Here is a 17,503-nt window from a genome sequence, read left to right on the forward strand (position 1 = left end):
CTTGTCAGGTTTGCAATTCATCACTTTTTTTACTCTTTGGTTTTCAACTTCTGCATTTTGTTCCTTTGTTCTTATTAATTTGATTCTTCAATGCCTCTGTTGTACTATTAAGAATAACAATAGTAAAGTATTTGATCATGATCAGAAATCTTGTCAAAGTGCATGTTTCTTATTATCTATCCTAGCATATTCACAACATCTTGTTTATGTTACTAGACATCTTTTCTTTTTAGCCTTACACTAGTAATCGTTAGTTATTTCAAAGTTAATGGGATAAATCAGATGACCCATATCTCAATTGGCCTCATTAGAAGTTTAGAAATTGAATCTTTTCAAGTATAGCCTTGACTAGCTATAAGGTCCAAAAACTTTATCTCTCTCTATATATATACCAGTGAACTAAGTTACTATTTTCTTTTCTTTATTTCATTTGTGTTTATGATAAGCGGATATTTTATACACTTTTTGGGGGTAATTTCATGTAGATTTTAGCATGTTCTAGTTAGTTTTTAGGAGAATATTATTAGTTTTTAGGCAAAAAATCATATTTCTGGACTTTACTATGAGCTTGTGTGTTTTTCTGTGATTTCAGGTATTTTCTGGCTGAAATTGAGGGAGCTGAGCAAAAATCTGACTTAGGCTGAAAAAGGACTGCTGATGCTGTTGGATCCTGACCTCCCTGCATTCGGAATGGATTTTCTAGAGCTACAGGAGTCCAATTGGCGCGCTCTCAACGGCGTTGGAAAGTAGACATCCAGAGCTTTCCAGAAATATATAATAGTCCATACTTTGCGCGAAGATAGATGACGTAACTTGGCGTTGAACGCCAAGTTCATGCTGCTGTCTGGAGTTAAACGCCAGAAAAACGTCATGATCCGGAGTTGAACGCCCAAAACACGTCATAACCTGGAGTTTAACGCCAAGAAAGGCCTCTACTCGTGGATAGCTTTGATCTCAGCCCCAGCACACACCAAGTGGGCCCCAGAAGTGGATTTCTGCACCAATTATCTTAGTTTACTCATTTTTTGTAAACCTAGGTTACTAGTTTACTATTTAAACAACTTTTAGAGACTTATCTTGTACCTCATGACATTTTTCAAATCTGAATTACATACTTTGTGACGGCATGAGTCTCTAAACTCCATTGTTGGGGGTGAGGAGCTCTGCAGCGTCTCGATGATTTAATACAATTCCTTTGTTTTCCATTCAAACATGCTTGTTCTTATCTAAGATGTTCATTCGCCCCTAATTGTGAAGAAGGTGATGAGCCGTGACACTCATCACCTTCCTCAATCCATGAACGTGTGCCTGACAACCACCTCCGTTCTACATCAGATTGAATGAATGTCTCTTAGATTCCTTAATCAGAATCTTCGTGGTATAAGCCGGATCGATGGCGGCATTCATGAGAATCCGGAAAGTCTAAACCTTGTCTGTGGTATTCCGAGTAGGATTCCGGGATTGAATGACTGTGACGTGCTTCAAACTCCTGAGGGCTGGGCGTTAGTGACAGACGCAAAAGAATCAATGGATTCTATTCCAACCTGATTGAGAACCGACAGATGATTAGCCGTGCTGTGACAGAGCATAGGAACGTTTTCACTGAGAGGATGGGAAGTAACCACTGACAACGGTGACACCCTACATAGAGCTTGCCATGGAAGGAGCCTTGCGTGTGTTGAAGGATTTCAAGGAAGAGTTGAAGTCAGAGGACAAAGCATCTCCAAAACTCCAACATATTCTCCATTACTGCACAACAAGTAACGCTATTATTCTCTATTATTTTAACTTACAATTTTAAATACTTTGACTTCTTACAACTAAATCCAAATAACTTTATTGGCCTCCTGACTAAGATTAATAAAATAAACATTGATTGCTTCAAACCAATAATCTCCGTGGGATCGACCCTTACTCCCGTAAGGTATTACTTGGATGACCCAGTGCACTTACTGGTTAGTTGTGCGAATCACAAATTCGTGCACCAGTTTACCACCAATATTTTTGTAGATATCTATTATATGTCATGAATGTGAAAACTCCAACCAAGGACTTCCTGGAGCTTGTGGGAGAGTTGCTTGAACCCTTAATAAAAGCTAGAAGTCAGAGGAGTTTGACTAGGCATGAGGTAAATGTTTATGCAAACTATGAAAGGAAAAAAATATTTTACCTATTGTTCTATACCAAACTATGAATTCCATTCTTATTCTATCAGTGTTTATCAATTTGTGCCTTCATGTTAACCTTGGGTTTTGGTTTATATCGATATGCTGAAAACAGCACCACCATCATTACTGTTTGTTAAAGCCTAGATGATGACGAAGGGTATGCAAGAAAGTTTGGAGAAGAAGTAAAAAAAAAAAAAAGAGATGTGAAGCTGAATGATGTGAGAGTGGAAAGAGGTTGGAAGAGGTTGTAGTGTGTTATTATTTTGCTAAAAAGCTAAAGAAGAATGACCATTGGTTTATTGAATTCCTTTGATTTTTTGGTTTAATAGTTGTAGTGTTATTATTTGAATGTCAAATCTGTTTGTTGTCTAGTGAAGTGTTAACCACATGTTAAGTGATTATTTAAACATTACTCTTCTTTATAGTTATGTAGATATGATGAATGTTATTTGGTATTTGTATGAAAAACGGATCCATCTTTGATTATTTATATATTTTATTGATTTATTATTATAATAAAAAAATTAAGATCAGTGATTGATTTAGCCACCACAACTTAATTTTAAGGTCTTACAATTTGATGCCCACAACTTGATTTTAAGATTTTATAACTTGATGCCCACAACTTAATTTTAAGATCTTGCAACTTGATGTTACGTAATGTCATTAACTCTGTTACTAGAAATTATAATAAGCATAGACAAAAAGATTCAGATACAAATTAAAAATTCGTAATTATCATATATAGTCATGTTTGATTTATGTTTAGAGTTGGTTAATTTCATTCCTTTTACTTAAAAATTTATTATGCACTATATTTTAAACGGATTCTTCTGTCGACATTATATGAATGACTTTACAGAATTGAAGATTGAGAATTCTTATTTATATAGGCTACAATAGATATCCTTAAAAGTTTGGATAGATCTTTAGTTTGTTAATTTTCTATTGAAAAATTATAGTATACAGATCAACATGTATACAGAGATTCTCTTATTCCTTCTGTCTAGCTTCTGCGTGAATGTCTGAGGGACACGTGTCTAAGGTGTGGAGCTATAGGGAGGCGGTGGGACAGGCTTGTTTTAGGTGCGCTCGTCATGCCTCATGGCTGGCTTGCAACTCTCGTAACGGCGCTGTGCAAACGTATCAATTGATTGGGCTGGACTTTGTGTTACCAAAAAAATAAGCTTCTTGTTACGATTTTTTGTTATTCTTTTATCCAAGGAGTTAAAAAAATAAAAAAGAGAAAGGGTCCAAAAGGAAAACTCTTATGGAATAAAACTGATGCACCCCGTCTAAAAAAAACTGATGCACCCATGGGGTTATGATATGGTTACTAGATTTTTTTTTTAAATAAAATAAAAAATTATTATTTTTCAAAACCCTATTTTTCAACTTTAATTTCATAAATACGTTTTTTTATAGATTTCGCTAAATCTCCCAGCGAACTCCACTTCAAATTTGAAAGAAAATGGCTAACGCAATTTTTTAAGCTTCATAGTAGACAATGACAACCGTTATCATCTCCAGAATCCATAGAAATACATAATGGAACATAGTAATAAGTCATTTTTACAGGGAAAATAATAGTTTTTTTATTAATAATGAAAAAAATCCTTGATAAATATGGCTTATTCCCATTTCTGGAGACTATGAAAATAGTTGCCGTTGTCACCAGCAATGTTGAAGAAGTCATGCTTGTTGTCCGTGTATTTTTGTATATCTGTATGTACTATTGGATACGATGATAATGACTTAGAAATTAGAGTTTTCGTGAATTTTGGAAAGAATTGAGGTGGAGTTCGCCAAGGTTAGGCGAATTCGCCCTAAATACTATAGAAAATCTAATTTGGAAAATTAAAGATGAAAAATGGGGTTTTGGAAAATAATAAGTTTTTTTTTATTTTATTTTAAAAATTCTATGGTTACTACATGGAGCTCATAGTTATTAGAACCAAGGTTCTGAAAACCGGTTCGGACCAGTCGGTCGAACCGGTTGAACCGTGAAGAAATATGGTTCGGGCAAATAGCAAAACCGAGAATTTTAAAAATTGGAGATGAACCGGTGAACCAGCCGGAAACCGGTCGGTCGAACCGAACCGTGACCCGGCCGGTTTTTTGAGCGGGGAGCCAAACGTCGCCGTTTCAGCACTTAGCTTTTCCTAACTCCATCCTCTCATTCGTGCCAGATGCCCTAACTCCATCCAGATTCCAAAACGCTCTGCCTCTCTCACACTCAGTCCAAGGCAGGGCTCCTCTCAATCGAGCTCCTGGCCGTCCCTCACCTGCATCCAGCCACCGCCTCGTTTCGCCGCCGTCGTTCCTTCGAGCAGCCACCGTCTGGTCGCTCACTTTCCCTCCCATCGCACAGCCATCGCAACCTTCCTCCGTCGCGCAGCCACCCTGCCGCCGGCACTAGCTCTGTTCCTCTGCAACGTTCGAAGCCCATCGCGCAGCCACGCTTCCTTGTCTTGGTCACTCGGTGTTTCTATCTCCCTCTTGCATGCTCTGTTGATGGCTTCTTCTAACTTCTAGGTAAATTTTTTTATTAACTATGATTGAACTATTGTTTGATTCTGTGAAGCTCTGTGAACTGTGAAGTCACTGAAGTGTGAACTGATTTACTGAACCATTCTAGCCTCTTGCGTGCTTTGTTCAAGGATTCTAGCTTCTAGGTAATTTTTTTAACTATAATTGAATAATTTGTTGTTACTGTGAAGTTCTGTGAATTGTGAACCGTGAACTGTGAGCTAAGTCTATGATTTAGCTTTTTTGTTTTTATGTGAACTGTAAACTGAACTGGGAACTTTGGTGAATGATTGTTGAATAATTATGAATAATTATTGTTAGTTAAGTTGTGAATTTTGTTGTTGTAACTTGTTACTAGGTTGAATTATTATCGAATAATTTTGACTTATGAGATTATTGGGTTGGAGTGATTTGCTATGGGTTCTTGTGAACCTGTGATTTTGGACTTGTTAGTTTGTTAAATAGTTGTTGTCATTCTTGAACTTGAGATTATTGGGTTGCTTTGCTGATGGTTGTCTTTTGTTATTCGTCTTTGTTATTCGTCTGCTTCTTTTCCATAATGCTTAATTCTGCTTCTTTCTTCTTAAGCTCTCCTTCTAGTTGAGATATTGTTTTGCACATATTTTCTTTCTCAGCATGTTCTTTCTGCAGGATATTTGTCAATTCATTGTGATGGTTCTTCAAGATTTCCACCTCTGTCATTTGCTCTATTGGCTTTGCTTTAGAAAATGCGTGCTTTTCTATCATCAACTTCTTAATTTCAATCCTATGAACCTGAATTTGCTTTGATAATGCGTGATCCTTTTCATCCTTTTGCCTTTGCACATTTTCAAGTTGTTTAGATTTAACCTCAAGTTCTTGTGATTATTCAACCCTAGGTATGAATCTTGTTTTTTGTAATAATAATTGTTGAAACATTGATTACTTGTTGGTTCTAAACCTTGTTATTGATTGCTTGAAGCATGATTAATTTTTAAAGCATTGATTGATTAATTGATTATGGTAGGGTTGTGTTGTGTCGTTGCAAGATGAATATGATTGTTTTGCTTTGTGATGCTTGCTGGTTGTTATTTGATCTCACCGCATTTCAGATTTGATCAATGAAATGTTTTCCAAACATTTAGTTTTTGGTTTGCATTTCCATATATTGACTTGGATTTATACCTTACTAAAAGTTATCCAACGGAATAAGTCAAGCTGATCTCATGAAAATCCCAAATAACTAATAAGATTGAATGACAAACTTGATCAGTTGAATGTTGAATGATATTTTTAAGTTTATATTAGAATATAATTATGTTTTAATGTGTTTATTTATATTTTGTTTATTATTGTATTATAAAACGGTTTTTTCGGTTCAACCACGGTCGAATCGGTTGAACCTATGAACCAGTGAACCAGTAATTAAAACGGTTTGATGACCGGTTCGGTTTTCAGAACCTTGATTAGAACCAAACTGGTGATCGAATCGGTTAGGTTATTGGGTCATTGGATTATTGGTTGAACCGGTAAGTTATTGGTTGAACAGGTTGACTCGATCTTTCGCAAAGAAAAAAATAGAAAAAAATTTAAAATTAAAATTTAAAATACATATTTTAACTAATATTTTAAGAATATCAAGCTATTTTAAAACAATATGGAACAAGAACAATTAGTATTTTATTATTTTTACTCTATCATAAATATATTTATTTTGGTTTTTATATTAAAATAACTATTATTTTTAAATTTTAATAATTTATTAATCAGTTTATGTTTATTATACTATTATACTACAAGTATTTATTGAAAAATAATATTAATAGATATTATAAAATTAAGAAAAAATAAGTGAGTTTATAATTATTGTTAAATAAAAATATAATTAATTTAAGAATGAGTGATTTTATAACTAAAATTAAAATATATTAAATAAAAATAAATTATTTATATATATAAATGGACCTGCTATATATAAAGAGCATATGGCATCTCCATTTATGAGGGTAAGGGTTGAAATCCTGCCTCTAGCATTTTGAACAAATTTTCAATTCCAAGCGGATTGGTCATACCGGTTTTTACCGGGCATAACTGATTTTTGAGCGGTTAATTCCGGATTTAACTATTTCGAATTGGTTCTCTGTCTTACATGGTCTAAATATCAAATCGGACCAGTATAGTTTCAACTTTACTGATTAAATATAAATTGCGTTGAACAAATTTGAATTAGAACAAACACTAATAAATCGAATCAATGAGTATGGACTTAAATGTACACTACTAAATCGAATAAAAAAAACTTCGACTTAGCCTCCTTCGTAAATCGAATTCTTTTTGTTCGATTTATACATGTATCTGGCTAATGATAAATCAACTCCATTAGGTTCGATTTACTATAAATACATCTTACTCAAAAACCACCATAAGTTCAACAAGGTTCCCAGCAAAATCGTAGACAACAGGGTAAAAAACCCTTTTTAGAATTTAGTGGCAGGAATTAAAATACAAAAAACCTTCAGCGGGTCTTATATTATAAAAAACACATAAAGATCTAATTATAAATCATTTACAACCTTCTTTCCATGATATAAAGGGGTGCTACAATTCCTCAATTTCATAACAGCTCCAATATTTAAACGCAAAGGGGGATTTTATAGTATATACAAGGGATAGAATGTGATTCAGAATAAATGGGAGAGGCAACAAAATAATGGGAGATGTTCATCAAACACACACTATAGAGAAACCTCTTAAGAAGTAAATTTAACTGATAACATATAAAACAATAAAAAATTAATGATTGTGTTTAACTAAAACAACTAACTAAAAAGTGGTATTTGATAAAGAAATTATTATAACTTGGTAGCATCGCTCGTCCATGAAGGCACTGATCCACAGAGAAGGTTTCCAGTTAAAAATCTACATTATTACAAGAAATTAAGGAGATAGATGATCAATATAAAGAAATCTACATTATACAATTTTCAATTGAAGCTAATAAATACATCGACCTTTAACCTTTGTATATATAAATACAAATTACTAATTATTACAAATAGACATAAAATTATTAGTAATACTAATCTCATCCAAATTCCAAACTTACTTGTCCTTTCTGAATAGTATTAATTATGTCACATGGAGCCATACTTGAAGTGTTGAAGTACATACATAATTTTCTGAATGTATATGTTTTTTATTTTTTATTTTTTTAAATGTTAAGCCAATAGATCTATCATTATAAAATTAAAGTATGCTCCAAAATAACAGTTATACTATCTCAAAGTATCAAGCATGATAATTTAGTTATTACGTGTAACTCACTTTTGTCAACTTCTCATAGGAAGGTGGAATTGGTCCAATCAATTTGTTAAAGCTGAGGTCTCTGAAAAATAAATAATCAAGAACATGTTAATAGCCTCTAAATTAGCCAAGACTCAATAATAAATTAGTCATGTGTGATGTCTCACATATTATTGTCGGAGTTCAAGATCCTTTAAAGTGTTCCATGAATGTTGCAACACCTTTAAATCCTGTGAAATCATCACAAACAGAATCATGGTATTGTGAATAACTTTTTTTCCTTTCATTATTTTTACTTTCCACTTTTTAAAGATTCAAACGTATCAACTACTCACAGATATCTCATCGACTTAGTACTAAGTTCGGGAAAACTTGAAATTTCGGATCCACTCAAATAACTTATTCTCCTACAAAATCAAAATAATTAAAACCAAAGATAATTAATTAAACACATAAAGTTGTTACAATGAAACCATATCTTGTTCTATACACATAAAACGTATCATGCTTACCAGTCAGTTAAGTTGCTCAATTTTGAAATACTAGAAGGAATTGGCTCACTTAGTCCACTCCCTGTAATATTTCTATATGAAAAAAAAAAAAAAACAGAACAAACTATTATTAATTGTAGCATCACATGGATATATTGCAATTCAAGAATAATAGAAAATTTATTGAAAAAATAGAGAATTTAAAGGGTTCACACAATATTTTGAGAATTCTCCAGCTCTCAATAAAATCAAGAATCTTTCCAGAGAATTGATTATCCCTAAGTCGACTGAATAATTTAAGGGAAAAAAATAAAAAATGTTGTTCCACTTTGCCATTAGCGATTATTTATTATAAAAAAATGAAGCTTACATATACTGTAAGTAACTGAGGTTGGCAACTGTTGCAGTTAGCTCTCCTGTGAAATTGTTGGAGGAAAGTACCCTAATCCATGGATTCCTAATCCATGGATTCCACAACATCAGCAGCATTTCAAATTTCCACCTTAAAGCCAATACTAGTAACTAAAAATTCAAAATGCACATTTCAAATGCAACACACATATTTGACCTAACCTGATCACGTTTCGATGCCAACACTCAAAGCTAATCATTCAGTGGGCCGAGCAGCTGTTACCTTCGACTGACAAGCACGACAGAGGACGAGCAACACGACTGACTGAGCAACTAGCGCACCTGACCAAGACGACTTCCGTGAGCACCACCGATCCCTGGGTATGACGCATAACCTGGAGATTGGCGTCCGTGGATAACTCGTTGAATAGGAGGGAGCACCCGGAATAGACGCAGTAGCCAATCGCCAGGTACAGAAAGAGTTACGAGACCTGCGGTGGCATTCTTCGTTAACGGTGATAGGGTTTCCTTTGATGAGAGGAGAAGACTGACCCAGAGAACCCACTTCTTGGATTACACCCACTCCTTTTTTGGAGCAAATCAAAAGGCCCAACTAAGGCACCAACAGAACCCTCAACAGCAAAATCCCGTTCTCAGTCATGCTATCCAGCCGGCTCACCCAACCCTCCAATGAGCTTCGCCAGCTTCCTCACACCTACCTGCTTCCAGCCAAAGAGAAACGCAACGTGTCAATAGACACTACAAAAAAAAGGCCTATGGTCACGGTAAAAAATCGTGATCATAGCTAGTGAAAAGGGTGACCATAGATCTATGGTCACGGTTTTGGACCAATGGTCACGGTTTTTTACCGTGGCCTATTCCTTCTGGCCATAGGCCTATGGTCACGGTTTTTTTACCTATGGTCACGGTTATAATTTTCAAATTCTGACACTTTAAGCCACGGTTTTTAACCGTGACCATAGCCATATCTATGGTCACGGTTTTGGCCGTGACCATAGACTCTATGGTCACCCCTCCTTAAAACCGTGACCATAGCCTTATCTATGGTCACGGTTTTTGCCGTGACCATAGCTCTATGGTTACCGCACCTTAAAACCGTGACCATAGCTCTATCTATGGCCACGGTTTTTACCGTGATCATAGCCTCTATGGTCACCCCCACTTAAAACCGTGACCATAGCCCTATTTATGGTCACGGTTTTTCACCGTGACCATAGCCTCTGTGGTCACCCTACCTTAAAACCGTGACCATAGCCTTATCTATGGTCACGGTTTTTCACCGTGACCATAGCTTATCTATGATCACCCCATAAAACCGTGACCATAGCCTATTTTGTTTTATGAGATTTATTTTTTTTAAGCATAATCACATCCCAAAATGATGATAATTACAAAATAAATCTAAAAAATAAAAATATATAATCAACAATTAAGATAAGTTGTAATTAAAGTAACCAGCTAACATATCAATATAGTTGAATGAATACACTTGTCTCAATCTTAGTTTTATACAGTGATATATACACTAACACTAAATAGACACTATTAACAGAATTGTTCTACAGGCGCTGCTAGGATAGATTGTTTCTGGTATTGCTATTCTTTTTTCTCAACGCTCGAGAACTTTTGTTTCAGCCACTTTATCATTTGAAAGCTCAGCACCTGCTTCATTAACATGCAAAATAAAGCCACATTAGTTAATAATTCATATTGTTCAAAAAAGTCATTGATTACCTAATATAATCCTAATATATATAACTTGTCAATAGAAGTTAATAAGAGAACTCACTCCATGCCATCCATGTAAGCTCTGGTGGTCCCGTTAAACGTTCCTGATAGTGAAGTGATGCTTAATACCCAGTTCTCAGAGGTGTTTCCATACCCCTTAAATGCTTGGAAATAATAATATTAAAAAAGAAATGCAGAATATATTAACCATATATCACATGTAACACAACCCATGGATTAGGAGCAATAACCTTATCAGCAAGCATTTGTTGCAAGACACACACAACTTGTGCTCCACCTGAATGCCCAACAAAGTGAATAGGATGTTCCTCGTCCCAGTCTGGGTAATGCCCTGTCACCCCCAATATCGATCAACACAGAAATTTATGCAGATAAATAAAATAAAAGTAAATAACATAAGATCCTTGAACGAACCTCTTTCGTAGATTCATCCAAACTGTGAGTGTCCGCAAGTTTTGCTGTGTTCTTCACCATAATCAACTTGCAAACCTTTTAAATAATAGAAAACAATTCCCGTGCTCTGTATATAATCAGAAAAAAAAATTTATATTATAACACTTGCAAACAAGTATGAAGAATTCTCCTACTAGGACGATCTATACTAAACCTCACCTATCATAAACACTGGGTAAAGACCCCAAATAAGGGACAAGAACCCTTTGATCTTCGTTCTCTGCCCCAGCAAAGTTTGATAGAGAACCTAATCTCTGGGAATTAAGATTAATCAGAGAGTTAAAGAAGTGAAATTTAAGGCAAAAACATAAAAGGGAAAAACAAAGGAATTTACGTTCTTCAACGATATCATCTTCTGTTTCAGTGCAGAAATTTCGTCGAACCTGCTTTACAAGTCTCTTAGCCACAACAAATTTGTTCCCATCACGAGATCTCTCTCCAAAACCTGCCCAGACTGGCAAAAATAATAGTTCTTAAGAAACAACAATCAAGTTTAATGAATACATCAAGGACATAATCTACGCAGAAGCAGTTAGATCTTAAGAAACAGTCAACATGATTTTCACCAATGAACAATGATGCTTTAATTTATATTCAATAATAAATCCCATTTCCAAGAAGCTAATCCACTGGAAGGTTTCTCATTGTATATCAATGGATAGAAACCACACGTGTACACAAACAAAAAGTGATTTTTCAAGAGCAACACATACAATGAAGGTAATCGAAAAATACAAATTTTCAATCATCATCATCACAAAAAGTATACTTAAATATCACAAAAAAGAAACTTAAATGTGCATATTCCTTTCAGATATAAGAAGTATCATACATCAGATATAAACACATTCTGCGAGTTACTGCAAAATTCTATGAATTTGGATGAAATATGACCAATCATGAAAGCTTCATCCTAACACCCACATTCATATGTAACTAACATATGCTTGTACCTCCAAAATGATGCAGAATAATTGAAGCAGCAACAGTAACATTCAAAGAAGCAATGCCACCTCCATATTGTGGGATATATACAAAGAAGTCACATATCTCACATTCTTTAGCAGAAAGGCTTGTACCCTACGCAGCAATTTTCACAGGAATCAAACAAATTTCTAACGTGATTCTCATGCTCGTTGATCATTTCTAACAACAAACTCAACTATAATTTTTCAATCCAAATCATTATTAACTCATGTACATGAAAAATAGGAGCCACATCTTCATTAGTTACATCAGTAATCCATGAATTTAAGGCAATAATTTCAACAAAATCAATAATAAAATAGCTAAATGATAACGAAATCAATAAGTACTCTTGTCTTATTGTCAAATTAGACCACCAAATTTTTCCATTCTCAGAACTTAAATTCAAAATCACTGTTAAGAAACAAAATAGTAAAAAGTTAGCCACCTGCCTTGAAGACTAAAGAGGTTGGCCATGTCAGTGAGGTGAGTCAAGGAGGAAATGGCGGAAGGAAGTTCTTCCAGAGAGACCTTTTCCTTGAAGACGCAGCGACGGTGAGCTCGAGAAATGACAGGTATGAACGGCGGTGCGGGCAGCACCTCCTTCTTCTCTCTGGCCATGGCGTTCCTCTCTCCTCCACCAAGTTCGACGGCGACGGCACACCCCGCAGCAGCCCCAACAGCGACGACGACGAGGTGTAGCGGCGCAAGCAGCGCCCCCTTCTCCGTCGCGTGCTTCCTTCTCCCCCTGTCCTTTTTTCTCTTCCCGATCTCTCTTCCTCTCCTCTGGCGCGCGACAGCAGCGGCGCTCCTCACAGCTCCATGGACGGCGACCGCGGCTGGGCAGCTTCTCCCTCCTCCGTTCTTCTCTTCTCTCTCGGCGTGGGTGGGGGGAAAAGTTGCCCGTGTGTGTTGTGTGAAGAGGGAGTGTGTGTATGCGTCGGTGAGGGGTGAGGGAGACGGGTGGCAGCTGAAGGGCAGCAAGAGGATTTAGGATTAGGGTTTTGGGATTTTAATTTGGGAATAAGGATTTGAGTAACTTTCATAAAAATTAGGGAATAGAGAAGTTATTAAAAATTAAATTCTATCTTAATAAAATTATTTTAAAAGTATCATTTTATTTAATTAATTTATTAATTAATTTTTTAAATAAGTATTTTAATTTAAAAGTTTAGGTAATTAAATAATTTTTTTATTTATAAAATTAATTATAATTTTTAATTATTTAATTTAAATTATATATAATTTTTTTATTTTTAATTACTAAAATTTTAAATTTTAATTAAGTAAAAATATAACTTATTAATTTCAAATAAACAAAAATATCTAATTGTAATTGAAAATTATATAAATTTAAATTAATTTAAAATTCAAAATCTCATAATTTTGATTTATTTACTTTTCAGTAATGACAATTTTTTGAACAATGAGGACACGGCAAGCGATAAGAGATGAGCACGATGACCCACGACATGCGACAAACGACACAGAGAAGCTTGTGATTCGTTGGACAACCTCCTAAAACCGTGATCATAGATACTTCTAGGTCATTATCCAAAACTGTGAACATAAACCTTTTTAGGTCATCCTTTCGTAAAACCGTGACCATAGACTGTTTTAGGTCACCCCTAAAACCGTGACCATAGACCCTTTTAGGTCACCCTTCTGAAAAATCATGACCATAGACTCTTTTTGGTCACTGTAAAAAACCGTGACCATAGATCCTTTTAGGCCACCTTTCAAAATCGTGACCATAGACCCCTTTAGGCCACCCTCCAAAACCGTGACCATAGACTCTTTTAGGTCACCCTTCTGAAAAACCGTGACTATAGACTCTTTTTGGCCACTGTAAAAAACCGTGACCATAGACCCCTTTAGGTCACCCCCTAAAACCGTGACCATAGACCATTTTAAGCCACCCTTCAAAACCGTGACCATAGACCCGTTTAGGTCACCCTCCAAAACCGTGACCATAGACTCTTTTAGGTCACCCTTCCGAAAAACCGTGACCATAAATCCCTTTAGGCCACCCCCCAAAATCGTGACCATAGACCCTTTTAGGCCACCTCCAAAACCGTGACCATAGACCCCCTTCAGGTCACTCCCAAAAACCGTGACCATAGACCCTTTTAGGTCACCCTTTATTGAAAAACCGTGACCATAGTCCCTTTTTGGTCACTGTGAAAAACTATGACCATAGACCCCTTTAGGTCACCCCCAAAACCGTGACCATAGACCCCTTTTAGGCCACCCCCCAAAACCCTGATCATAGACCCCTTTAGGTCACCCCCCAAAACCCTGATCATAAACCCCTTTAGGTCACCCTTTTTCTTAAAACCGTGACCATAGACCCTTTTTGGTCACTGTAAAAAACCGTGACCATAGACCCCTTTAGGCCACCTCTCAAAACCGTGACCATAGACCCTTTTAGGCCACCCTTTTTTTAAAAAACCGTGACCATAGGTACTCTATGGTCACCCTTTCCAAAAAAACCGTGACCATAGCTTTTTTTCTTTGGTCACCCTAAAAAACCGTCACCATAGAGGGTCTATGGTCACGGTTTTTTACCGTGACCAAAAAAACCATGGCCATAGACCCAAAATGTTGTAGTGAGAAAATGCAATAAAAATAAAAATCTGTAAATCTGTACCAAAATACATATGTACACTAGATGGACGTTTTTCTATTTGGTCTTTCTATTATTTAAAAGGTTTTTTTCTTAAAAAAATTATAAACTTAAGACAATTGGTTGTAAAATTAAAGAACTTACCATCTTTGATTAATTTAATAATTTTAGGTTAATTATTATTTCACATTAATTGGTCTTTCCAATATATTTTAAATTTTTTAATTGGTTTAATTTTTCTATTATATTTTAAATTTTTTACCCTTTTTTATAGCTTAGATCTTAAATCATGGACTTTTTTGTTTTAATTATGATGTTTTATCTTATCAAATACTTTATTTTTCTTTAATGATTTATCTTGTGAGCAGCATACTATACTATTATATATATATATTACTATGCTTCAATACTTGAGCTTTTGAATTAGATTCAAAACAGTAAAATACTAAATTAGAGGACAAATATAGAAAAACTTTGATAGCTGATCTGGTAAGAATATTCTAGATGGTTGATCTATCATAAGAGTAAGTCAAAGAAACTGATTAACATATATACATTCACATCTTTTTTAGGCTTTATTACAACATTGAGAAAACTAATATAACAGTACCTAATATACATTCACATATATACATTCACATGAAATATTGACATATTTAGAGTCCCCAGCAGCAGATAATTGTACTGAGGCAACCTTTTTGCTATTAAACTTCTCCCACTCTTTTCTGTCAAATGCCTACATAAACTTTTATATTAGTTAAAATATTTGTAATTTACATGAGTGTGTGATGCGCGCTCGTGGACTATGTCGGAAGAGAATTTCTCAATAAAGTTACGTTGCAAGTATAGCTCTACCAACAACAATTCTCGAGGATCAAATTTAGAAAGGAGTTGGTTGTCACAAGTTCAACCCCAATAAAATGACCGAAGTATTCAAACCTCGGGTCGTCTCACAAGGAATGGGCAAACATGTGCTTCAACATTGGTTAGAAATCCGGGGTTGTAAGTCATGAGCAAGGAATTAAACTAGGAATCTTAGCAAACAAGTAATCTTAAAATGCAAGGAACTAATTCAAATAACTAAGCAATATGTGAGCAATTCCAAACTAAGAAGACAACATTCAATAGAATTCTATTCTAAACTAAACAAGTAACTATAACTAAGACAAAGCAATCAAGATTTTGGGGTTTTCAAATAAGAATGATAAAAGCAACTCTTGGCTAGACATGGGAATTGGGGTCACTATCCTTGTCTAATAACCATATCTTGACAATTATGAGGAACCAAACTCATTAAGTTTACTTCTATACTTGAAGTATGTTAAATGGTTTGGTCAACATCCACCCATAAGGTCTAACCTCACTACTAATTAACCTAGTAGTAGGCTAGTGTCAATGACTATCAAATTGACCACTAAGGGTTCCCAAATCATCAAATCTATTAGACCCAACGACTCAAGTTCACCCAATTCCCTTGGCCTAAGCCAAGAGTAAAAGGAACTACTCCATAATCAAAGTAAACAATTCATCAAACACATGGTGAGCATTAACAAAAGACATGTTCAAATTGCAATTGGATTGAAATTAACAAATACCCACTAACAAGTATCACCATACAATCACTCAAATAACACAATTAATCGTAGAAATCATCAATGTAACATCAACAAATCAAGATTCACAACATTCATGCAATGGGTATAAAGTAACAATTGACAAGAATCCATAAAACTAACACAAGATCTAAGCAAAATTATACTAAGGAATTCAAATTAAACAATCAAAACTAGTAATTAACAAGATCCAATTCAGAATTTAACGAGGGAAAATCAAATTAAAGCTAGATCTAGAGAGGAACAAGAGTTTCTCTCTCTAGAAGAACAAAGAACCAAAAACTAGAAAATGTGTCTTAGTGTAAAATGATTGATCCTCCCTTCTCCCTAGCATCCTTGGGTCTTTTCCATGTAGAAACAGCTTGAATTTGGGCCTAATGAGTCTCAGAAATTGCCAGGCACAATTTCCTTTAATGAGGTTACGTGCAGCTTCCCACGCGTGTGCGCCATGTGTGCCTGCGCGTCGGTTGCTTTTGTGATCCACGCGTGCGCGCCAAGTACGCGTGCGCGTCGGTTGGAATTCTCTGGTCCGCACGGATGCGTCCATCCTTGTGCGCCGCTTCCAGCTATCCTCATCCATGCGTGCGCGTGAAGTGCACGTGCGCGTCGGTGCTGAAGTTTCCAAACTCCAAATCTTCATGTTCCTTCCTCTTATGCATGCTTTCTTTTTCTCTTCTAGGCCATTCTTACCCTATTAATTCTGAAATCACTCAACAAATACATCACGGAATCGAATGGCAATAAAAGAGGATCAAAATATAGCAATTCTAAGGCAAAATAAGCATGTTTTCCATTATGGAGTAATATTAGGAAGTGAACACAAAATCATGCATTTCTTGTGAATAAGTGCGAGAAATATTGACAAAACCTCCCAAATTAAGCCCAAGATAAACTACAAAATTGGGGTTTATCAAATCTCCCCACACTTAAACCAAGCATGTCCTCATGCTTAAAATAAAAATACCAAAGATCATGGTGAGAAAGGGTTTATGAAATGCAAACTACCTAAGTGAATGCATGCAACTAATGTTAAATCGTCTATCAACTTGGTCAAGGGTAAATCCATCCTCCAAGAACACATGTGAGCATATAGGGTGAAAATGATATGTAGTTCATGAATCCTACCAAACTGAATACCATTATGAAGTGCATATAACTTGCTAAATGAACGCTTGTGAAAGCGAAGAACAAGGAGTTGAGCATCGAACCCTCGCCGGATGTGTATCCGCTCTATGCACTCAAGTGTATAGGGTT

General features: G+C 35.5%; 1 protein-coding gene across 38 annotated transcripts; it reads right to left on the bottom strand.

Moving 5' to 3' along the window:
- Positions 1-7,307: 7,307 nt before the first annotated feature.
- Positions 7,308-13,056, bottom strand: LOC112794918 (uncharacterized). 38 transcript variants are annotated; one of them, XM_072235637.1, is made up of 14 exons: positions 12,463-13,052; positions 11,998-12,124; positions 11,428-11,498; positions 11,204-11,298; positions 11,006-11,111; positions 10,822-10,922; positions 10,632-10,674; positions 9,044-10,507; positions 8,841-8,927; positions 8,492-8,563; positions 8,315-8,386; positions 8,147-8,209; positions 8,001-8,061; positions 7,308-7,595 (listed from the first exon to the last, which is right to left on the bottom strand). In XM_072235637.1, exons 8-12 carry the CDS (start codon positions 9,079-9,081, stop codon positions 8,203-8,205), a joined length of 276 nt encoding a protein of 91 aa, XP_072091738.1. In that variant the 5' UTR covers positions 9,082-10,507; positions 10,632-10,674; positions 10,822-10,922; positions 11,006-11,111; positions 11,204-11,298; positions 11,428-11,498; positions 11,998-12,124; positions 12,463-13,052; the 3' UTR covers positions 7,308-7,595; positions 8,001-8,061; positions 8,147-8,202. The 38 variants fall into 38 exon arrangements, 28 of the variants coding, with proteins under 28 accessions (XP_072091738.1, XP_072091739.1, XP_072091733.1 ...); XM_072235638.1 differs by having other exon boundaries at positions 12,459-13,032; XM_072235632.1 differs by lacking the exon at positions 10,632-10,674 and having other exon boundaries at positions 9,044-9,540; positions 11,379-11,498; positions 12,463-13,056.
- Positions 13,057-17,503: the final 4,447 nt, after the last annotated feature.

Source organism: Arachis hypogaea, chromosome 4 (genome assembly GCF_003086295.3).
Source record: "Arachis hypogaea cultivar Tifrunner chromosome 4, arahy.Tifrunner.gnm2.J5K5, whole genome shotgun sequence".
NCBI classification, from domain to species: Eukaryota; Viridiplantae; Streptophyta; class Magnoliopsida; order Fabales; family Fabaceae; genus Arachis; species Arachis hypogaea.

What these genes read in the sequence shown, in the direction of transcription:
- LOC112794918 (XM_072235617.1), bottom strand. Translation starts at nt 12,631, where the DNA reads ATGGCCAGAGAGAAGAAGGAGGTGCTGCCCGCACCGCCGTTCATACCT. An exon ending in AGATGATATCGTTGAAGAAC is followed by an intron (nt 11,292 to 11,378) that starts GTAAATTCCTTT and finishes CCCAGAGATTAG; the next exon opens with GTTCTCTATCAAACTTTGCT. An exon ending in TTACCCAGTGTTTATGATAG is followed by an intron (nt 11,112 to 11,203) that starts GTGAGGTTTAGT and finishes GATTATATACAG; the next exon opens with AGCACGGGAATTGTTTTCTA.